General features: G+C 41.7%; 1 protein-coding gene across 3 annotated transcripts in view; it reads right to left on the bottom strand.

Moving 5' to 3' along the window:
• CPXM2 (carboxypeptidase X, M14 family member 2) overlaps positions 1-24,233 on the bottom strand; it is a 130,573-nt gene that overhangs the window by 45,983 nt on the left and 60,357 nt on the right. The window contains exon 1 of one of the 3 annotated variants that reach the window (XM_008685447.2): positions 16,139-16,512. The exons of the other annotated variants lie outside the window; for them this stretch is intronic. Coding sequence (XP_008683669.1) covers positions 16,139-16,497 — 359 coding nt within the window. The 5' untranslated portion in view covers positions 16,498-16,512. Of the gene's footprint in view, positions 1-16,138; positions 16,513-24,233 lie in introns of those variants that run through there. 3 annotated transcript variants of the gene reach the window in all.

Raw genomic sequence — 24,233 nt, 5'->3', positions numbered from 1 at the left:
TTATTTTACTTACCTTTTGCTGGATTTATTCCTAACTAGTTGATGTTTTTGATGATTTTATAAATGATATTACTTTAAATTTTATTTTCTCCTTGTTTGTTGCTGGTATGTAGAAATACAAATGCTTTTTGTATGTTGATTTTATAGACAGCTATTTTGTTAATTCATTAATTAATTCTAATAGTCTGGGATTCCCTTGGATGTTGTTAAGGACACGGCAACGTCATCTGAGCCCTATGACAGTTCTGCTTCTTTATTCCCAAATGTTAAGTCTATTCTTTCTTTTTCTTGCTTATTTGTTACACTGGTTAGGATCTCCAGTTCAACACTGAAAGAAGTGGCACTAATAGCTTTTCTTGTCTGATTCCTGAGATTGAAGGAAAGGTTTAGGTATTTATTCCACCACTGGGTAAGATGTTTCCTGTAAGATTTTCTCCTTTGTTTATTTGTTTTTATTTTAATGAAGTATGAGTTCGTTATTTTTCAAATAACAAGAGAATCTGGATGTTTGCAGCTGCTGGGACTTACTCTGCTGGTTGATTGTGCCAGGGTCAACCTCAGTAGACATTCATTTGTCTTGCTTGTTATCTCAGAGCCCTAAGAGAATGTCGTCTTTGGGCTGTAATATAGTTGCTGCAGCTCCATATTATATCCACGTTCAGAAAACACTGGATAAAGTCTTTTGGTTTCTATCCAACTACCTTCTAATGACATAACAGGACAATGTCAATTCCTATTGTTTGGGCGCTTCTTTTTCACATTATAAAATCTTACCGTTCTTGAAATGAGTCAGTACGTGCAAACTCTGGACCTACTGCAGAAGCTCCAAGCAGATGCTACGGTATGTGCCCTGGGGCCCCTCACTGCAAGGGGCTTGACGATACTCTACCACAGGTTTTCTTTACACATGTTTTTTCAGGTTAAGGAAGTTATTATTTACTCCCAGCTTTAAAGGAGTTTTTTCTTTTAAACACAAATGACCACAGAATTTTCTTCGATGCCTTTTCTGCATTTATCAGAGTGATCATATGATTTTTCTCTTTGGTTCTGTTTACGTGGTGAATTACAGAGTTTGGTTACAATTGTGGCTCAACCTTATATTCCTGGAATAAACCCCATTTGGTGGTGATACGTGACCCTTTTTAAATATACTGCTGAACCCAATTAGTAATATATTGCTTAGCATTTTTACTACCTATGCTCATGAAAAAAATTTTCCATAATTTTGCTTTTTGTAATTTCATCAGATTTCGATATCAAGGTTATACAAACTCATAGTTGGGGAATGCTTCCCTGTTTCCATTCTCTGCAGTTTTTTAAGTGCCATTTCTTTCTTAAATGTTTGGAAGAATTCAATCAAACTTTTTGAGATTAAGAGGTTTTGCAGGGGGGCAATATTTGATAATGAATTGATATTTTTAGTTGATATTAGACTATTCTGATATTCTATTCTGTCAGTTTTAGTAACTTGTGCTTTTTGAAGAATTCTTGCATTTCTGCTCTTTTCAATGTTACTGGCATAAACCTGTTCTTAGTATGACTTTATTGTCTTCCTAACATAACATCCGTAGCATTTTTAGTGATGTCCCCTTTGACAGTTTTGACATTGATAGTTGATTTTTTTCTCTTTTCCTAATCAGCCAAGAGTTTATTAATTTTATTAGTCTTTTCAAAGAATCAACTTTTGGCTTTGTTTACCCTCTCTACTATTTGTTTCCTATAGGAACCATATAAAACCACGTGTCTCTTGTTAGGAACCATATGACCCATATAAAACTACCATTTTTACAGACCAAAATTGCTGACAAGCAGCAATTTCCTAAGGTGCAAACTAGCATTTTATTCATTTCTACTCTTTACCGTTTTCTTCTTGGTACATTCTTTAGGTCTGATCTGTTCATTTTGTATAGTTCCTTGAGACCATTAATTTTCAGTCTTCAATCCTAATATATGCATTTAAGCTTCAAGTTCTTTCTGAGCACTGCTTTACCTACATGCCATAATTTTATATGTCATATCTTCATTATCATTTAGTTCAAAATATTAATTCCGGTTGTAATTTCTCCTTGAACGATGGACTATTTAGGAGTGTAATTTTAAATTTCCGGTCTGGGGTTTTTTCCAGTTATCTTTTTATTATTGATTTCTAGTTTAACTCCATCGTGGACAGAGAACAAACTTTGAATCATGTCAGTCCTTTGACATTTGTTGAGATGTCCTTTATGGCTCAGCATGTGGTCAGTCTGGGCTAATGTTCCATGTGCACTTGAAACCAATGTCAGTTCTGTAATTTTTATGTACAATGTTCCACATATAAATTTTGATCGAATGTACTAATTGTGTTATTCACATCTTCTGTATACTTAATGAATCTGGGTCTGCTTATTCTTTTTTTTTTAATGATTTTTTATTATATTATGTTAGTCACCATACAGTACATCCCCAGTTTCCAATGTAAGGCTCGATGATTCATTAGTTGCGTATAACACCCAGTGCACCATGCAATACGTGCCCTCCTTACTACCCATCACCAGCCTATCCCATTCCCCTACCCCCCTCCCCTCTGAAGCCTTCAGTTTGTTTCTCATAGTCCATAGTCTCTCATGTTTCATTCCCCCTTCTGATTACCCCCCTTTCTTTATCCCTTTCTTTCTTATTCTATCGGTTTTGGAAGGAGGTGTATAAAACAATATCAATCTGACTGTGAATTTATCTGTTTCTCCTTCTAGTTCTCTAAACCTTTGCCATATATGGATATGTACAAAGCGAAGTGGTTATTGAGTGCATACAGATTTAAGACTGTCATATAGTACCAGTAGATTGACTCTTTCATGATTAAAAAATGTCCTGTTTTTATTTCTATCAATGTTTCTTGCCTTAAAGTCAACTTTGTCCGAAATTAGGATAGCTAACCTGTTTTATTTTGGTTAGGATATATGTATTTCTTTCCATTCTTTTACAGTGAACCGTCTGTTTCCTTAAATTTAAACTATGTCTCCTGTAAATAGCATATACTTCAGTTTTATGAGGTTTCTCTTTAAGTACAGTATGATCTTATTATTCTTCTCCTGGAGACTGTAGTTCATTTAAAGGTAATGTAATCAGTGTTATATCTGGATTAATATCTACCATCTTACTATTTGTTTTCTATTTGACCCATCTGTTTCATATCCCTTTCTTTTTTTGCATTTTTATTTGATAATCAAATAGCCTTATTATTCTATTTTGTCTTTATTAACTTACTAGTTATACACTTATGTTATTCTTTTCATGATTACACTAAATATTTCAATATGTATATTTAAGTTACTAGTCTTATTCAAATTATAATTCCACCATTTCCATGATAACACTAGAACCATCCAACACTTTAAGTCCATTTACCTATCTTTTGCATTATTTTGGAACGCAATTTTAATTTTTAATTCTGTATTAAGTATATTTATAGTTAATATTTAATTCATTTTTCTTCTATACATTTTTTTAAAGTTTGTAGCAAATTACTATTGTTTCATACAGTTAATATTCATAAGCCTACTTATTTACCATTTTTGGTATCTTTTTTTTTTTTAAGATTTTACTTATTTGAGAGAGACAGACAGAGTGGGAGGGAGAGGGAGAGAGAATCTGTAGCAGAAGCCACGCTGAGCATGGAGGCCAAGGTGGAACTCGATCCCACAACCCTGAGATCATGACCTGAGCCCAAACCATGAGCCTGAAATTTGACTGAGCACCCAGGTGCCCCACCCTTTCTGGTAGTCTTCATTTATTTTTGCATTTCCATATTTCCATCTGGATCATTTTCTTTCTGCTGGAAGAACTCCCGGAGATATTTATTTTAAATCAGGTATGCTGGCAATAAATGTTTTCAGTCCTTATTGTCTGAACATGGCTTTATTTCATCTTCGTTTTTGAATGATATTCTTGCTGGCAATCCTAGATTGACATTTATTTCTTTCAGTACTTTAAAAATTTCATTACACTGGCTTCTGAGGCACTGTTTAATTTCACACACAACTTGAAGCTACTGTTATGACATTTAGTAAATGTACAATAAGAGTATGAGTCGAGAACGGAGTGCTAATAAGCATGTTAGCTCAGATCCAGCTTTGTCAATTACTAACTGTATAAACTTGACAAACTGCCAAACCTTCTGAAAACAATAAGGATACCTACAAGGTGGTTATATGTTAACTTACAGATTGAGAGCTGTATTACTATAGTGGATAAAACCTCGGGCTTTGAGGTCAAGAAGCCCAAAGTAAAATGCTAGCTCTTCCACTTACTAGCTGTGACCTGTATCAGAGTGATGTGACCTCTGCGCTCCAGCCGTGAAACCAGGTGACAATCTTATGCTCAGAATGAGGTAATGCATGTACGGTCTGAGTATAATGCCTGAAACATAGTAATTGATCCATAAACCCCAGCTCTTAAGAAGAATGACACTATCATAATGAAGACAATGTCAAATGCTATACAACATACAGGACTGCAGCTGAAGTGTAAACATAATTCAGGTGCTCCTCCAGACACTTCCGGGAAGTGACTAATCCTGCAGCTTAACCCTTTGTACCCCAGTAATAGTAACAATCTGACACAGCCATAAAGAAATTAAGAATTAATTAATTAAATCGTAATTAAAATTAAGAGGGTTGATCATCCAGGATGACAGAAGAGGTATTTGCGCCAACCAGTAATGCTGTAGGAGGACGGAATGATGCCCGAAAGTTCTATCCACATGAAAACATTATGGAATGGGTTAAGTCCTACTCCTCACCCTGCAGCTACTGTATTACAAATATCATGCCAGCCTCGGAAAAAATAAAGGTTAATTATACATGATCTCTTTACTCAAGGGTTTTAGAGGTTAATGAGGAAGACAGGGAGGTAAGCTGGAAATCTGAAGAGAGTATGATTAAATGTTATGATGAGGCCAGTGGTAGGGGTACAGAGGAAGAGGGCGTGGCTTCGAGGAATGAAGGGGGGCAGGCTAGGGAGTGCTACGTACTCCTCATCTCATACAAAAGCTGCATATTTTACTTTTTTGTTACAAGCACATCTATTGTTATTACAAAGCCAGCTTCAAAGTTCTTGGAGCTATAATGTCCACGTTTCCTGGCCTCTTAATCCTTGGGTAAGGTTTGAAATTCACAGCACTTTGTGGCTTTTTTCCGCTTGCCTCGGAGAGATTTTTCCACATCACAAAACCACCTTGACATTTAATTCTCTGTGGCTGGAGATTTCAACTCAAAGCAATGCAGCCCAAGTAAAGAAGTATTTGTGTCAAAGACTTCCTGGACTGCAGAAGGAGGGAGGGGACTCTCCTCTGGGCTCTACCAGCTCTCTCACGTGAAACAAAAACAAAAATAACAACCAAACCAAAACAAAAAGCAAAAATACTAACCTTGTATGAGATTACCACACTCCCTACCAATTCAGCCTTTCTTCAGATCAGGAAAATAGAGAAGGGGGGGCTACGAAAACAAACAAACAAACAAACAAACAACTGGGACACATTCAGATATTTTACTACCCGACACCTCTTTGGTTTAAATAAAAACCGAGAATGTCCACTACCACCAAAATGGCAGACTAAATGCTTGCCAAGTCTTCTGCTACAATACAAGTGGATCCTGGTTACGCTAAAACAAAGGAATGTTTTAAACCATCAGTAGGCTTGCAAGCAAGTAAAGGAAATCTCCAAGGAAAAGAAAAGAGCTGTGAAGGGTGGGGGGAGGGGGTTGCCTTAAGGAAAAACGCACATGCACAGAACGGTGCTGGGATCAAAATGCAAAGCGTAGGACAACAAAAGCTAGAGAAGTTGAACCAGTGACTTTTCCCTGGATCCTCAAAGAGGACTGGCATGGTCTCAGAACAGTAGTGTCTACTTGGCTCCCCAAAGAAGCAAATACAAATCCTCTCTAAAGCAGTCTTCAGTTTAAGCTTTCAGAGGTTTTGCTAAATTCAATCACACGGGAGCTCACAATTTTTAAAAACCGTGAAACACACACGACTACATTCTCCATGAGAAAGAAACAGCAACAAATGTAAATCCTAAAGAACTTAACTGTCTACAGAGAAGACTCAAAAGAAACTTGGAAAATTATTATTGCTAAGATAGTTCAGCAAAGTGACTGGATATAGGGCTACTATACGAAACTCATTAGAGTTCTATACACCAGCAGCCCAAAATCAGGTACTTAGAGATAAAATGAACAAAAGATGTGGAAGACATTTATGGAGAGAACGTCATTAAAAGATATTTTAAAGGCTATAAATAAGTGGAGATCCATACCATGTGTGTGGATAGAAAAATACCGTAAACATGTCAGTTCTCACCAAAAATCCCAACAGTATATTAAAGAAATTTGACAAACCGATCTTAAAATTTATATGGAGGAAAATAATCAAGACATTTTATGAAAAGAAGAAACAGGGGTGCCTGGGTGGCACAGTCGTTAAGCGTCTGCCTTCGGCCCAGGGCGTGATCCCGGCGTTCTGGGATCGAGCCCCACATCAGGCTTCTCTGCTGGGAGCCTGCTTCTTCCTCTCCCACTCCCCTGCTGTGTTCCCTCTCTCGCTGGCTGTCTCTCTCTGTCAAATAAATAAATAAAATCTTTAAAAAAAAAAAAAAGAAAAGAAGAAATAGTGGAGGGAATTGTCCTATCAAGATATTAGAACTTACTTTAAAGAGCTATAGTAATTAAAATATTGTGACAATGATGGACATACAGACAAATTTATAAATGGAACAAAATTGAGAGCCAAAACGACCCATGCACATACATAAACTTGATAAAGATGTCTTGCATATCAGTGGGAAATAGATGAACTATTAAATAAATGATCTCAAACTAAAAAAGGATATTAAAAATATTAACTAAATATAAATATAAAGGATATTAACTAAACAAGGATATTAATATTAAAAGAAATTGAAATTTGGCCTTATGTTTCACATCTTTCAGAAAAATCATTACTCAATTGATAAACTACTTGAAAAACTTAAAAAAAACTAAAGAATATATAGGAGAATTACCCCATAACCATGAGGCATGGAAGGATCTTATATATAAGACATGATCAGTCTAGCCGTAAAAGACAAATAAATTGAGCTACATTAAAATTAAAAACTTTTAGGGACATCTGGGTGGCTCAGTTAGTTAAGCTTCCAACTCTTGATCTTGGCTCAGGTCATGATCTCAGGGTTGTGAGACTGAGCCCTGTGTGGGGCTCCATGCTGAGTATGGAGTCTGCTTAAGATTCTTTCTCCCTTTCCCTCTATCCCGGCCCCCATTTGCATGCTCATGTGCACTCTCTCTCTCTTTCTCTCTCTAAAAAATTAAAATTAAAAATAAATTTAAAATAAACCAAAAAAATTAAAAACTTTTATTTTTCAAAAGACATCGGAAAGAAACCAGCGAGAGACACTTTAAGCTGGGAGAAAGTATTTTGAGCACATTTAGCTAACGTAAGGATGAATATTCAGAATATGGTTTTTTTTAATTCTATAAATCAATGAAACAAAGAAAAAAACCACAATGTAAACAAGGAGAAACATGACAGGTATTTCATGGTAAAGATAACACAAATGGTAAGTAAACATAGGAAAAGTTCATCCTTATGAGTGGTAGGGAAATGCAAGTTAGGTCTACGATGAAAGACATGGCTTCAGACTCTTTATATTGAAAATTAAGGAGAATGGCAATACCAAATGTCGGGGAGGACGCGAAGCACTCAAAAACACCGCTGGAGAAAGAGGCTACTCGGGTAACCACTCTGGAAAACAATTTGTCATTTTCCTATTCAACTCCACATCTGCATACTTTTCAACTCAGACATTCTGCTCCTAAATGTAGATCATGGAGATCTCCTTGTACACGTGCTCCAGGAGACAGATACAAGAATGTAAAGAGCAACATTATTTTTAAGAGCAAAAATAGTACTACTAATAAAATAAAATAATGAAAAGTTGAAAAGGGAGAAATCCAGTCTACATCAAGGAAGCGTGGGTAGATGGCATAGTCACAGGGCTAAATAATACAAATGAATGAATCACAACTACAGGCAAAAACATGGATGAGCTCTGAAGTGTAATGTTGAGTGAACAAAGCTAATTTCCAAAAGCTACCTAAAGTATAAAATCATTTTTGTAAAGGTCAACACAAGAAAGAGAATCTTTTTTTTTTTAAATACATCAGTACTTTATTTTTTTTTTAAAGATTTTATTTATTTATTGGACAGAGATAGAGACAGCCAGCGAGAGAGGAACACAAGCAGGGGGAGTGGGAGAGAAAGAAGCAGGCTCACAGCAGAAGAGCCTGATATGGGGCTCGATCCCATAACGCCGGGATCACGCCCTGAGCCAAAGGCAGACATTTAACCACTGTGCCACCCAGGCGCCCCAAGAAAGAGAATCTTTTGCATGTGTGATGCACAGCGGTAAGACTGTTTTTAAAAGGCAAGGGAATGATGAATCCTTCAGAAAGAGAAAGGTTCCATTTCTGGGAGGAGGCACATGGGTGGCATCAGGAAAGAGCGCATAGAGAATTTCTGTATTACTGACATAAGTGGGTTCATGAGTGTTGGTTTCACTGTAATGCTTTATACCTTACGTTTATATATAGTACATCGATTCTTCCGTATCCATCAAATATTACATAATGAGAGAGCTAAAACCTTTATTTAATGCTGTCTAATAGGCTTCTGCACAGGAAAATGTCACAACTATCTCTTGTGAAGAGACGTAGGTGAAGACGCCACATTCATCTCGTAAAAGACATATTTTAAGAAAAAAAAGTAAGATCTTTGCCCTTGTAATTTCATATAAATACAATTTTTTCTTGAAAGAGCAACTATACTAGCATTTTCTGTTCAGAGTTCATATGGCACTTCGGTTTACAAAAGGCCGCCGCCCACACAGGGTCTAACTTACCTGAGAAGAACAAGCCAAGTTTCTCGTGAAGGACATGGCTGCTAACTGGGCTGGTCAGGAGGAAAGGGTCGGCTCGCTCGTATTGCTGTTTCTCCACACCTGGATGTTCCCACCTCCCATCCTTTGGTCTTCATCATACTCCTCTTTTCCCCAGGCTCTACCTACAGGATTTTAGTACCCCCAGATCAATCACCAAATGTTGGGGGCGTTTACACAAGTTCTCTGGAGCTGTGCATGGATGCATAGCAATTGCTCTCAGTCACAAATGCTTACATCTTAACCCTATCGTCAGCATTTCTCCATCCTTGCAAACAATCTCACTCGCTACAAACACAAACACAGGATGATGTGCGGTCGCTAAAATAACTTTCAAAACTTACGAAATTGAACATTAAAAACATGAACTAAACATGAAATCTATACCTGAAACTTTTCTAACGAATTTTATGTAACGTCCGTTGTTTTCAAAAAATACAGAGATGAGAATCTCAAGTATTTGAAGGTGTTCCAAAAATAGCAGTGGCCTGACAGATATAATTATACCTGCCCAAACGCATTATTTGGTGTGTTCAGCCCTATCATTTTCGGGAGTTACGTTTTCACCATACCTTCTACACGATTACCTTTGGAGCAGATGTTTTAGGCAGCAGGACGCTGCACCTTGGCCACAGCTGAACAGCCTAATGGTGGGTCCTAGGCCAATTACTGTACCTTGACGATGTGCCCAGCTGATGTGCTTACACTTGACACTTGACCCAAATGGGGCCAATACATTCTTCCCTAGGATTCTGGATTTGAAACCAAGACATAGCTGCAATTGTAAGTTGTAGACCTTGGGTGCTGATGGCAGGCCCATTTCCCATCGGGTAGCTGGAGAGCAGAGGCCAGTCTACAGAGAGAGAAGAGTGAGCCAGAAGCACAGAGAAGCTCGAAATCAAGACCCTCAGAGACAGTCCCAACAGTGCTTGGACCCCAGGTTCCAGCAGAGAAGCCGGAGTTCACAACCTCCACTCCTGCTCTTAAGGTCCCTGAGACACACAGTGTGTCTCAAGGTACGATTTGGTAATTGTCACCCAAGGAAGTCCTACTCAAAAATGAACTTAGGAGCTTGCTAAAATCTGGGGAAGGCAGAGAAGATAAGCCCAGGCTGGGAAGCTGGTAACTGTTCTGCACGAGCAAAGCACTGAAACTGAGGCTGGTTGTGTTTTGTGATTCAGTCCATAGACCCAATGAGGCTGGGACAACATAGCTATGATTAAGATCCTGGAGTGGGCTGGCTATATCTTTTGACTTCAATAATGTATGTGTCATAAGGGGAGACAGCCTCCAGTCCAGACTGGTGTACCTGGAAACAGGCAGGGAACAGCAAGGCAAGGGGAATTGTTGTCAGAAAGCCCTATTGGCCCCACCAAGCAACCGAAGCCTGCTGAGGGCAGATAGTCAAGTGCCCGGGCAGCCAGCAGCCAAATTCCCCACCGCAGCTTGAAGAAAGTAGGTGGATTAGGAAATGGAGATCGCTACCATTATTATAAGGATTTTTGAGAGGAGCCAAAAGAAACCCAGCAGCCTCGTCTCCCAAATCCTACACTTTTCAACATGCTTTCCAGCAAAACTGAGTGCGGGGAAAAGGTAGATCAGCATTATTACTATACTGTAACATCTGCCATTTGTCAAGACCAAATGAGCATATATATACATACATAGTGTGTGTGTATATATATATATACTTATATATATATATACACATATATATATATACACATATATATATGCATCAACTCTTGTACTCAGAAATACAGATGTACTACAAATATAATATCATCTTCTTTCAAACATCTTGATAAAAATAATAGGACCATGGGGCATCTGGGTGGCACAGTCGATTAATAACTCTTGATCTTGGTTCAGGTCATGATCTCAGGGTTGTGAGATCGAGTCCCATGTCGATCTCTAGGCTGGGCATGGAGCCTGCTTAAGATTCTTTCTCTCTCCCTCTCCCTCTGCCCTTCCCCATGTTCCCCCCAAAATAAGATAATAAATAATAACAGGACCAGACAAAGAATACGTAAGCACCAAAGTGGAATAGAGATGTGCATCTGTCATGCTCTGAGTGGTTGGACCTGAGTCCTTCCAGGTAAGCTGGGATTTGGGTTTCTGCTCAGGGTAGGCCATGTCTCCATCCTGCAAGGCTCTGTATTCTGGGCAGTGCAAACAGGCACACACACACATACACACGCATGCACAGACACAAATCACAGCTCTAGCAGGCCAAGGGTTACCATGTGAAACAAGGATCAGCACTCGCTCCAGAACGTCTGCTCCTAAGTGCCCTGCTTTGGGCTTTATGGACTCTTGTTCTGACTTCCAAAGAGAGCTATGTGAATTTCCTATGGCAGGTGTAACGAACTACCACAAATTTGGTGGCCTAAAACAACACACATTTATCATCTCACAGTTCTGTAGGGCCAAAGTCTCACCGGGCTAAGGTCAAGGTGTCAGCAGGCTGGTTCCTTTCTGGAGGCCCTAGGAGAGAATCTGTTTCTTTGCCTTGTCCAGCTTCTGGAGGACCCCCGCTTGCTTCAGGATCCTCTCTCCATCTCGAAGTCCTCCACTCAATCACAACTGCAAAGTCCCCTTTGCCAATAAGGTAGCATATTCTCATGTTCCAGGGATTAGAATATGGACATCTTGTGGGAGGAACATCTGCGTACCACAAGAACCCCATTCCGATTCTGGCTCCATTCATAGACTCATTCCAGACCCTTTTTCTCCTTCCCTAGGCTTGTGGGTCCCAACAAATCCTACCATTTTGGTCCCAGCAGGATAAACAATGGTTACCTAATTCTAGGCAATGAGTGGGAAGCTGAGGACTTAGCCAGAAAATGGCAGCCACAGAAATCTAAGTCACCGCCCACCCCAACACACCAGTCTCTCTCCAAGAGTGGATAGTAGCGTTCAAACACTAAGGAAATTCCTTCCAATACAACAAATCAATGTTTGACGTCATGGTCCACTTACCATAGTTTAAGTTACCTGGTGTTTCTCAAAACATCTGGCCTCTGTTTCTACACAATGTTAGAAACACTTCCAGAAAGAAGTGCCTATCATGAGCCCAACTGGGAAGAACAAGTAGGTCATTGTACTGGCCATGGGAGACTTCTGAAAACTCTTCCAAAGCCAGCCCAACGCTTGATATGCTCTTCTGTGCACTCCAGCAACTGTGTGATTGTGTCTCTCCTCTACTGGGGAACGCCAACTGGCCCTGGACACTATCACCAGTCGTATCTGACTGGAAAAAGACCCCAAGTCCATGGGTACCACAATGTTTCTCAACTAGGGCTTGTTTTGCCCCCCAGGGGACATTTGGCAACATCTAGAGATATTTCTGACTATTATGACTGGGGGTTAGGGTGCCAAGTAGGGTGCTACCAGGGGGCCCTCTAGTGGGCAGGGGCCAGGAATGCCGCAGGACATCCTAAAATGCACAGGACAGACTCCCTAGCAAAGAGGTCTCCAGCCCAAGGTGCTATCAGTACCGAAGTTTAAAAACCCCAATCTGACCCTTCAAAAACAACACGGTCGGGGCACCTGGGTGGCACAGCGGTTAAGCGTCTGCCTTTGGCTCAGGGCGTGATCCCGGCGTTATGGGATCGAGCCCCACATCAGGCTCCTCTGCTGGGAGCCTGCTTCTTCCTCTCCCACTCCCCCTGCTTGTGTTCCCTCTCTCACTGGCTGTCTCTATCTCTATCGAATAAATAAATAAAATCTTAAAAAAAAAAAACAGTCATTCTTCATTTGCTTTGCTCCAACCCATTTTGAGGAAGGGGTGTCACTGGTGATTAATTAGTGAGGAAACTGAGCCACGGAGTTTTCAGGGGCTTATGACAGTTTACCTAATTGGGGTGGGTATCACGTGATACAAGCTTCCTCCACATGCTTCTGTTAATTTGCCTAAATAACAGGAAAGACTCAGAAACAAACACATGACCCATGAAGAAGGTGGGGACTGTAGGGACCTCACGGAACACAGCTCAGCCGCCTGACAGCCTCGTGCAATAAACAGCTGTTCAGTGGATAGAAACTGGCTTTCTCCCAAACGTCTGGACAGCCCCTGGACAGGGTAAACATTGTTGTTCTGCTTACTGAAACTTGTCTTTACAAACTGTGCCAAACTCGGCGCAAACCTTGCTCATCCTAGCACAGATGCCGCCTTCGTTCGCTCGTGCACCAAATTTTTGTCAGTAGCAGGTAGAGGGAGGGTGTGCCGGGCACTGGGGCAGAGGGAATCCCAACGCAAACCTGGTTCCTGGCCCCAGAGAGCTTCGTCTGGTGGGGAAGACAGGGATTGTATAACTAATTACACAGTTAATTACGGAACTGCAACTGTGACACTATTCAAAGGGGAAACACAGACAGCTTGTAAGTGGCGGGGGTGGGGATGGGCTGACTTAGTCTAGGGCTGGACGGGGAAGATGTTCCTGGGAAGCGGTGTGTGAGCTGAGATGAGGAGGATGAAAAGGAGGTAACAAGGTAAAGATTGGTCAGCATTTTAAGCCAGAAAGAAATAAATAATGCAAGATATTCAACATGCAAATAATAGTAATTTCAAAAACATTGGCAGGAGAAAATGGAGAGAAGAAGAGGAAAAGTTAGAGGAGGAGGAGGAAGAGGCAGAAGGAGGAGGAGAAGGAGAGGAAGAGTAGGTGAATAGGAGGAGGAGGAAGTGGAGGAGAAAGGAGAAAAGGAGAAGGAAGACAAGAGGAAGAGGAGGGGGCAGAAGGAGGAAGAAGAAGAAGAAGAAAAATTAGAATTTCCCCAAACTGAAAAATACGATTTTCCATATTTCCAGGTCATGTCAAGTGGCAGCTACACAGCACACATTGAGTGGTTTTTAGCACAAGGGATATAGAAAAAACCCTAAAACTTTATTGAGGAAAAATAATTCAAAAATTACAAGTATGAATATCCTCAGATGCCTATATTATAACACTGAAGGTAAAGAGGCAATGGAAAATGTTTCCACGTTTTGAGGGATAACAACTAAGAGGTTTCTTTTCAGGATGATGAAAATGCTCTCAAAATGGTTACTGTGATGATTCCACAACTCCATGAATATATTAAACACCAGTGAATTATACACGTGAATTATATGGTAAATTATATGGTATGGGAACTATTATCTCAATAAAATTGTTAAAAATTGTTAGGGAAAGGGGCGCCTGGGTGGCACAGCGGTTAAGCGTCTGCCTTTGGCTCAGGGCGTGATCCCGGTGTTATGGGATCGAGCCCCACATCAGGCTCCTCCGCTATGAGCCTGCTTCTTCCTCTCCCACTCCCCCTGCTTGTGTTCCCTCTCTCGCTGGCTGTCTCTATCTCTGTCCAATAAATAAATAAAATCTTAAAAAAAAAATTGTTAGGGAAAATTATTTCCAAACTACCCATTGAGGGTAAGTTCAACAAAAATGTCTATGCTGACATTCAAGGAATCCAGAATTTTACCTCCCAAGCTCCATTCCCAGGAGACAGAGGCCGCCAAAATAAATGGGAAATTGAGAGACACGGGATCTATGAAACACAGAATACAAGTCAGGAGACAGGTGAAGAGAATTTCAGCAGGAACGCTGGCCAGCCAGAGCTCGGCCGTGGGCCTGCAGACCAGACAAGCTCAAATGCCAGCAGAGGCCACATGACTCCAGAAGGGGGTTCTCCAGGAGGACAAGGAAAGACTCAACTGCTGGTATTATAGGTGTATTCAGGGGAGATTTTCAGGTCTATCAGAAAGCTTTGGAGTGAGTTGGCAATAGGTACCTAGAAAACCAAGGAACCATTAAAAAGAAGTGATTATTACCTCCAGGAAAAGCCAAAAAGCTATAGAGGAAAGTTAGTATAATTATAGTATATCACGTGACCGAGCTATAAATAATAGTTCAACAACGACCTTGATGCAAACATTAAATACTGAGCTAGCTAAAGTTGGTAAAATAACTCCTTTGGGAGGATGGGCAGAGACACAGAGACGGAGACAGAAAATGTGTGTGTGTGTCTGCGTGTGTCTGCGTGTGCATGCATGTTGGAGGGAGGTCAATAAAAGACATTCTCCAGGCAACTGGGTGGCTCAGTTGGTTAAGTATCCAACTCTTGATTTTGGCTCAGGTCGTGATCTCAGGGTCATGAGATTGAGCCCTGCATCAGGCTCTGTATTCAGCCAGGAGACTGCTTGAAATTCATTTCCCCCCTCCTCCCTTCCCCCTGCTCACTCTCTCTCTCCCTCTCTCTCAAATAAGTAAATAAAATCTTTAAAAAATAAATAAAATAAATAAAACAATCATGCAAGAGAACTAAAAGCATCTGTTCAAAAAAACAAGCGTTATGATAAATAAAATAGAAGAGATAGCAGTAGTTGGCTTGGGACACCAGGAATCGGGACCAAGGGTATGGGACAGAGGCTACTTCTTTTTTTTTTAAGGAGGCTCCACACTCAGCATGGAGCCCAACTCGGGGCTTGAACTCATGACCCTGAGATCAAGACCTGAGCTGAGATCAAGATTTGGACGCTTAGCTGATGGAGCCACTGAGGTGCCCCTGGAGGCTACTGTTTTTAATTTTAAGTAGTATTATTTGACTTTTAAAACTACACACATGATTTTTTAATTAAAAAATTAATGCGCATATTTCTTTCTCATGTCTGCTGAGCTCTGGCACTTTCTCAATTTCGCCACCCAGTTGGTCATTTCCATCAACGCGTGCAAGAATGGAGGCCAATTTACATCCCAGTTATAAATTCAAAGCAGGATTAAAAAACAAGGATTCCTTTTTTATTTTTCTTTGAAGAGTTCACATTTTACTATGGGACTCTGGAGAGAAAGTCAGTGGAATTTTATGAGTAAAATTGGAAAGCATTTTGCTTTTTACTTCCTATTGCCCGCCTTGGGTTCTAAATGTATTGCCAATTGACTGGTCTGTTGGCCGTGCTGATGTTATTTTTTTAAATAGACTTTAAAGAAACACGGGAGATCAGAAGGTTATTTAAAAAGAAGAAAAACAGTGGCTTTCTGAAACCTAGCAAAGATGTTAACTTTTAAAAATGCTTAGGAAAAAAACACGGGCTCAACCACTCCCCCCACCTGGGCTAAAGCTAGCACCGCATGGAAAGTCTCCCCCCACCAAGTCTCTCTTTTAACAAGAAAATAGGAACCTTCCTACCAGGCAGGAAAGATGGTATCAAGGGAGCAAATCCACACCAGGAGAGTGAGACGTTCCCAGGCCCGGCTGGAGTGTCCCAGGGGAGCAGGCCGAGCTGCTGCCCACAATTCCTGCAGCGGACGGCGTCCTGGGAACGGGCCGCAGACCTGGCACCCGCTCTGCTGTGGACTAACCCTGGGCGGTCCCCTGTAAGACTGAATTGTTGAATTCTGACTTCCAGGGGCGTCGTAAGGCACGGAGTCAGCACATCCGACTGAAGTAGATCGCCATGTGGTAGCTACTTTCATCACGATTGCTCTGTAATGAGATGTGACAGCTTCGAGCGCTGAAGGACGCCCAGACATGGCGCCGACGGCCATCTTGCCAGCATGGGTGGGAGAGGCCAAGCCGACACGGGAGAACACGGACCCCGGCGAATCGTGTCTTTTCCTGTTTGAAAGTCTCCTTTCTCCCAAATCAGAATTACCAAACATGGTTTGGAAATTTCTGCTGAGATGGTTGGACACCTACCAGAAATTCCAGAAAGACCAGAAGCTTCTGGGTTGAGGGCTATGAAGGGAAAACACTCATTTTTCTGGACCTCAACTGTGCCTCGAGACCACAATTCAGAATGGACTTCATAAGACAGAGTATCCCCTGGCTAGGTTTCACAGAAGCTCTCACACCATGTGTTACACACAGATATTCAGTGTGTGTGCGCGTGTGTGCGTGTGTGTGTGTGTGCACGCACGTGTACTCATCAGAGAAGAGAGAGGAATAATGCCAGTAGAAGGCAGAATTCACTGTGGCTCATACATGATGGTTCCCCCAGCATGTTAATATTTGTACCACTGAGTCACAGCAGCCAAACAGAAGCCGCACTAACTCAGCTGACTGCAGCAGGCCGCCAAGGATTCCAACCTCCAAGGATACCCACACTCCTTCTTCCTCTCTGCTCGGTTTGGCCATGACCTCTAACTTAGAAGTTAGATAAACTTAGAAGTTCGTTGCACAGTTATTTACTATCTTTACGCAAAAGAAACAAGCAAAAGATACTGAGCGAGAGCTTTCAGCTCTGTCCCCACAACACCTGGCCGGAGTCTGCAGCTGCTAGCCTCCACCCTACCTTCTGACGATGATGTCCGATCTACCCCTGTCTCCCAAACATAACACAGCAGCCTCAACCCTTCCCAGCTAACTTCACCCTTCTGTTCAAAGTAGTACCCTTTACGTACTTGACTGTCGGATGTAACATGCTGCTGCTGGTCTTTTTATTAGGACTGTTGTCAGTTTTCATTGTGTTCTGGTTCCATGCCACTTGGGTTTTGTGAGGTCAGCCCAAATAAGCTCCATTATTTCTAGTGCGCCATCTTTGCCACAGAAAGGGCTCTCCTGGGAAGCAGGAGAGCCCCACGGTTTTTCTTACAGCCCTCAGAGGTATCTCGTGCGGACACCTTCTGGGATGCCCACTTTCCACTACTAGCTTCCTTTGGTTCCAGGAACCGGGATCATTGTGTATTATCAGGAACACCCACCAGACAGGAACTATGTGCCAGCCACAGTTCTAGCTCTGATACTTATTTTATTTCATTTAATCAACATTATGAGGTCAGTACTATCATTATTCGCATTTTGCATAAGGAAACAGAAGCAAGAAGTCCAGTCTCTCGCTTGTGGTCACAGAGAGGATGGACAGTTCTCTGTCCCATACACAGAAGGCAGCACCTGGCAGGATCACTGCCTCCTTAGGAAGGTGGTACTACTGGGCATAGAAAGTTCCAGAGGCTTTCACAGTTCACTTAGAGGTGGAATGAGACCTCAGACCCAAGTATCCTGGTGGTTTTTAATCTGCTCCAAATAGCTCAAGAAGAAGGGCAATTAAAAGATATTAAAAGTAATAAATTAGATAGTGGAGGCTTAGGAACATTTACCATGCAGAGGTGACCAGTAAGCCAGGTAACAAGTCAGCTAAAATTGGAAGGAGCAGAGGGAGAGGGGAGGATATGAAGGAGAATTACACACATTTAATCATTTGTTCATAATACGGTGTTCATTGGTAGTGTCTGAAGAGATACTGCATTGGGGCATTATAGAAAATTGTAGTCAGAGAAAGAGCCACGAGAACTACATTACAGTCCTTCCTAATCATCAGAGGAAACACAACTCTATGGATATACACAAGAAACACACAAAGTGAGTCAGAAACGTTGAAACAGAAGTAGGGACACATAGATATCAGCAAATGCAAACACAGAGAAAGCCAAGATTGCAATTGTGAAGTCTGCATGTCGAATTCAGCGGGGAAAAAAGCATTAAGCCAGACCAAAACATGACACCACATAATTCCAAAGGATAGAGCTCACAATAAGGCAGTAAGCAGTCATGAATCTCTATGCACTAAAACATAGCGCCAACATTAACGAAACTAATTACAGGAGACACATCCGCCATGATGGATCAGCACGAAGGAGATTAAACACCATGATTAATAAAGTAAATCTAATCGCTATGCATGGGTTCTGTAGTCTGAAAACAAAAATAGTCCTTCCATTTTAGATCTCAAAAGAAACTTCCCAAATACCAAGAAATTAGAAAGTAGAGACAATATTCTCTGACACAATGAGCCATGTATGAAATTAAAACTCCAAAACCTTCTTGTCCCAGGAAATGTGAACCAGTTTCCTAAACAATCTTTGATCCAATAGAAAATGAAAATCGAAACTAAAGGACATCTAGAAAATAACAGTAATAAGACATCATATGTCAGCACCACCAGGACAGAGATAAGCAGTACTCAGCCGAGGTGTCTTGGTCTTACAAAGTGACATCACTAAATAAGGGGAGAAAAAGAAATGAATGGATGAAGAATCCAACTCAGAAAGTTAGTGGAATAATAAATCTAAACAAAGCAAAAGGAAAGACTTGATCTAAAGAAATTAATGAGTTCAAGAAACAGAAAAATTGCAGAACTAATAAATAATTACAAGGAATGCTCTTCTTAATAAAGGAAGGGAAAAGGGCGTCTGGGTGGCTCAGTCGGTTGAGCATCCAGCTTTTGGTTTCTGCTTAGGTCGTGATCTCAGGGTCATGAGATCAAGCCCTGCATCAGGCTCCACGCTCAGTGGGGAGTCTGCTTGAAGATTCTCACCCTCTGCCCCTACCCCACTCATGTGCCCCCCCCCCAAAATAAATAAATTCTTTAAAAAAAAAAAAAGGAGGGGAAAATGGTAAGATAGACAATGCATTAGATAGTCTAGGGAAGTAAAAGAAGGAAATGCACAAATATTTCAAAATCATGAGAAAATAATCACCGACCAGAAGAAATGAATCCTTACACAATTCTGCCGAATCAAATATATTTCAAAACACAAATTTTCTAGGACAATAGAATTTATCAAAACCCACTAAAGAGACAGAAAATCTTAGCAGCCTGAGCACTGGGGCAGAGGAAGTCTTGCAAGAGCTGCCCCAGCCCCGCTGAAAGCTCATGCCTGGATGTACTCAAAGCACCGAAAAGCAAGGAAATCTTCCCTGCGTCACTTGGAAGATTTGATACCAAAAATCAACAGACGGCTCACAGAAAGGAAACTTTAACGTAATGTCACATATGAATATTGATGCAAAAATCCTAAATAAAATATGAGCAAACAATACCACTCACATTTGCTCAAAAGAGAGGAAATTCTTAGGTGTCAACCTAATAAAACAGGTACTGGATTTGTATACTCAAAACCATGAAACACTGGCAAGGGAGTTCAAAGAATTCTAAATAAATGAGAAAACATTCCCTGTTTGTGGATAAGAAGATTCAGTACGGTGAAGCTGTCAACTCTCCCCCAAGTTAGTAGACAGGTTTAATGCAATTCCTGTTAAATTCTCTTAGGATTTTTTGTAGATATAAACAATATTAATCTAAAATTAATATAGGAAGGCAAAGGAACTAGAAACGCTAAAACAATTTTGAAAAAGAATAAAGTGAGAAAAGCCATCTACCCTGTTGTAAGACATTATATAGCTAGGTACACCAGCTACACTAATAAAGACAAGGGGGTATGGATTCCACGTATCAGTGGAACAGAGCAGAGAACTCAGAAATAAACCCACACAAATATGGCCAACTAACATTTTTTTAAAAAGATTTTATGTTTAAGTAATCTCTATGCCCAATGTGGGGCTCAAACTTACCACTCCGAGATCAAGAATCCCATATTTTGGGGCACCTGGGTGGCACAACGGTTAAGCGTCTGCCTTCGGCTCAGGGCGTGATCCTGGCGTTATGGGATCGAGCCCCACATCAAGCTCCTCCGCTATGAGCCTGCTTCTTCCTCTCCCACTCCCCCTGCTTGTGCTTGTGTTCCCTCTCTCGCTGGCTGTCTCTATCTCTGTCGAATAAATAAATAAAATCTTTAAAAAAAAAAAAAAAAAGAATCCCATATTTTACTAACCGAGCCAGACCGGGTGCCCCACGGCCAACTGACTTTAAACAAAGGTGCAAAAGCAATTTTACGGTGGAGAGACAGTCTGTTCAACTTTGGTGAGGAAGCAAATATATATCTATACACAATTATACAGCCTCAGGTTTAAGGAGATACATCATTAAACCCCATTAAACCTCACAGTATATATAAAAATTAACTCAAAATGGATCATACATTTAAATGTAAAACGTAAAACTATAAAACTTTAGAGGATAATATACAAGAAAGTCTTTGGGGTCTAGAGCTTCGTAAAGACCTCTTAGACATGACCCCAAAACACAACCTGTAAAGGAAAAAAAAATCAATAAAATAGACTTGATTGAAATTAAAACCTTTTCTCTAAGAGGTTACCATGTGAAGGCAAATGTGGAAAAGATTAAAAAATAAGCTACAGACTAGGAGAAAATATTTGCAAACCATAAATCTGGGAAAAGACATATCTAGAATTTATCAACCCCATGAGAGACAGGAATTTAGAATATCAAGTTGGAGGCCCTTCAGTTGCATTCTGAGTCCCTGTGGGCTCCTATAACCAAACACCACAGACTGAGTGGCTTATAAATAACAGCAACTCATTTCTCACAGTTCTGGAGGCTGGGAAGTCTGAGAAGGTCAAGGGTGCCGGGCGGTCACAGATTCTCCTTACAACCTCCCATGGCAGAAGGGGTTAGGGAGCTTGGTGGGGCCTCTTTTATAATCCCCATCATGGGGGCTTCACCCTCGTGACCTAATCACTTTCCAAAGGCTCTACCCACAAACACTACCACATCAGGTATTAGGATTTAACATACAAACTCTGAGAGGACACGGACATTCAGGCCACAGCAGTTGGAGAAGATATGGGGGGAAAAAATAATGTTGGGACGTCCTAGTGGCCATTTGATCTATCACACATATGCCAACACACATCCCAAAATACAATGGTTCAAAGTCTTCAATGTAGAAGTCGAAATCATAAAAGTGCTCAAAGAAAATATGGGGGAGATTATTTACATCCTCAGAAGGGACAATGCCTTTCTAAGTATGACATAAACCTTCGGAGACTAATTATATTAGCCACATAAAAATGCAAAGTTTTTGTACAGCAAAAGGCAAAGTGACAAGAAAGGGAATAACTGGGGAAAACATGAGTAGCTCAAATCAGTCAAAGAACTAATTTCGGGTGGACACAGGGTAAGATCCGACGCACCCATTGGGGGTCTACCACAGTGGAGTTTCATGACACTTGGTCTTGCTAGTCAGATTCTTCTCTCCTTCCACCTCACAGGACAGAATCCCCCCAAATCCTCACCAACAACCACCATCTGCTTCAACAAACACCACTGGCTATGGCAAACGAGCAAATCAGTCAACCAGAAGGACCACGAATAAGCCACAACCCCAGCTGTAACTAGCACTGAGTGTTGTCCACTTTTCTCATGCAAGCAGGGAAAGCACCATTAAACCCCTTTTCAGTCAGAGAAGGAAGGGCCCAACAATCTCTCCCAGTGTTTAGGCCAATTATCTGCTGGAACCATGGGGAGGCTGGCAGCTTCCTCTTCCTGTCCATCACCTCCTTGACAGGGCTTTGCAGGCTCAAATTCTGGCTGTGGCCAAGCTACACTGGCAAGACCACTGCTCCCCAGAGGTCTAAAGTTGCCTTTTGTAGCATCTTGAAACAGTATGGGGGGTGGGGGGAGTGTTGCCTTTTGTCTCTAATAGGCATGGTACCCACAACACTCAAGAACACAAATGCATCCTCCTTATTCCCTCCCTCCGTCCCGCCTCCTCTCTCTGCTGGAATCGGTCACATGGTTAAATGGGTCTGCTATATTCCCAGTACAGACAAATGCTGGGCACTGAAAGATCAGCCCATTGATTTATTAGATTTTTCACTTTGGACCAGTTACCGTGGCCTTTCGAAAATGCAGACCATAGGAGGGAATGTTATAAACTTAGAAATACTATCCAGTTTCCATTACCTCCAGTAAAAAATGTCTACCAGGGTAAAAGGGGAAAAATACCACTTTGGGGGCCAAGTCCAATAAATTTGGGTAAAGGATGAGGCAGTTCCCCTAGTTGAGGGGCTCCACAGCAGAGAACTTAAAGTAAAAAGAAGATATTTAAAGCCCTTTAAATCTGGAAGAGTCACTCAAGAGACCAGGACAAAAGGAAGCAAAGAAATGGCTCACAAGAATCCTAAAAAATAGAAGCGAATTGGCCCCAATTCCGTTCAGTTAAAACGTGTGTCGAGCATGGAGCTAACTGGCAGTCCCTGCCTGCAGCTGGAGCTCTCTAGCATGGCATGACCTTGCATCAGAGAGCAAAGCCGTGGGGCAGCCAGGCCTCGTGAGGACTTTTGGAGGCCCAAGAAACTTTTGCCTTTGTGGGTGCTGTGTTTTCTATGGCTGCTGTAAAGTCACTACGGACTTAGTGGTTTAAATAGTATACATGTATTATCTTACCGTTCTGCGGGCCAGAAGTCCTGAGGTCAAGATGTCAGCAGAGCTGTGCATCTCCTGGAAGCTTCTAGAAGCCACCCACATTCCCAGCTCAGGGCCCCTTCCTCCAGCCCCAAAGCCAGCAACAGCTGCCGTCCCGTTAGCTGTCCTTGTGCCCACCCCCTTCCACTTTTAAGGACCCCTGTGTCTACCCTGGGCCCACCCAGACAACCCAGGATCATCTCTCTATTTTAAGGTCAGCTGATTAGCAATCTTAATTCCATGTGCAACCTTGAGGCCCCTGTGACATGAAACCTAGCACGTTCACAGATTCTTGGGACTAGGACATAAACATCTGGGCAGGCCACTATTCTGCTGAGCACAGGCCACTTCCTCCATAAAAAATTCCTTTAAAAACCATTTTTTGACTACATGAGTATAAAGACGAATATATGAACATTATCTATTAAAACATTTTCTTCCATCTAAAAGCTCATCTATTTTATTCAGCTTCTCAAAGAGGTTAAACATTTTCACAGGCCCCTAAAAGTCTCCAGGCCCTGGCACCGGGCCTGCTGTGTCCGAAGGGTAAGTGAGCCCTGGATGCAGCCAGCAAAGCCCTTTGGCCCCAGCCCCTGCAAGCAGAAGCACCCACGAGTCCATTCACAGGGCTTGAGGCCTCAAGGTGTAGGAGAACACCGTGAGCAACAGTGGGAGGAGGGGGGAGCAGAAAGTACAGGTACAGTCGCTCTGAGGCAGAGAGAGAGAATCAAGTTACCTGTGTTCTCCAAACCTCAGTTTCTTCATCCCCACAGTGGGGACAAGACAGGGATGTTCCTGGCAGAGTTACTGACAGCACCTCGTACAGTAAGGCAGAGAGCTCAGCCACCCTGGTATGGGGAAGCAGCGTGGTTTTATTTAAAGAAATTTCCTGCCAGCCAAATTAATGTCAACAACACACAGATGTGTCACAGGAACGTTTTCACAAAATGTCAGGCTCGACTTCTTCACTCCAATGTGACTGATCCAGTTCTAGTCTTTCCTGGGTGCCCTCTGGGGACGAGGAGGCACTGGAGGTTCAAGCTGTGAAGCGCTAGGGGAGGGGGCTCCAAGGAAGAGGGAGGGTGAGGCCACTTTATAAATCACATTGGCCACGGTCCACGGAGTCTCTGCTGTGGCCCCAATGTGCTACTGCTTCCATCTTCCATTATAACAAGC

This window comes from Ursus maritimus, unplaced genomic scaffold (genome assembly GCF_017311325.1).
Source record: "Ursus maritimus isolate PB19 unplaced genomic scaffold, ASM1731132v1 scaffold_7, whole genome shotgun sequence".
NCBI lineage: Eukaryota > Metazoa > Chordata > Mammalia > Carnivora > Ursidae > Ursus > Ursus maritimus.
Note: the sequence above shows the minus strand (reverse complement) of the source record. Positions and strands in the feature narration are given on the sequence as shown.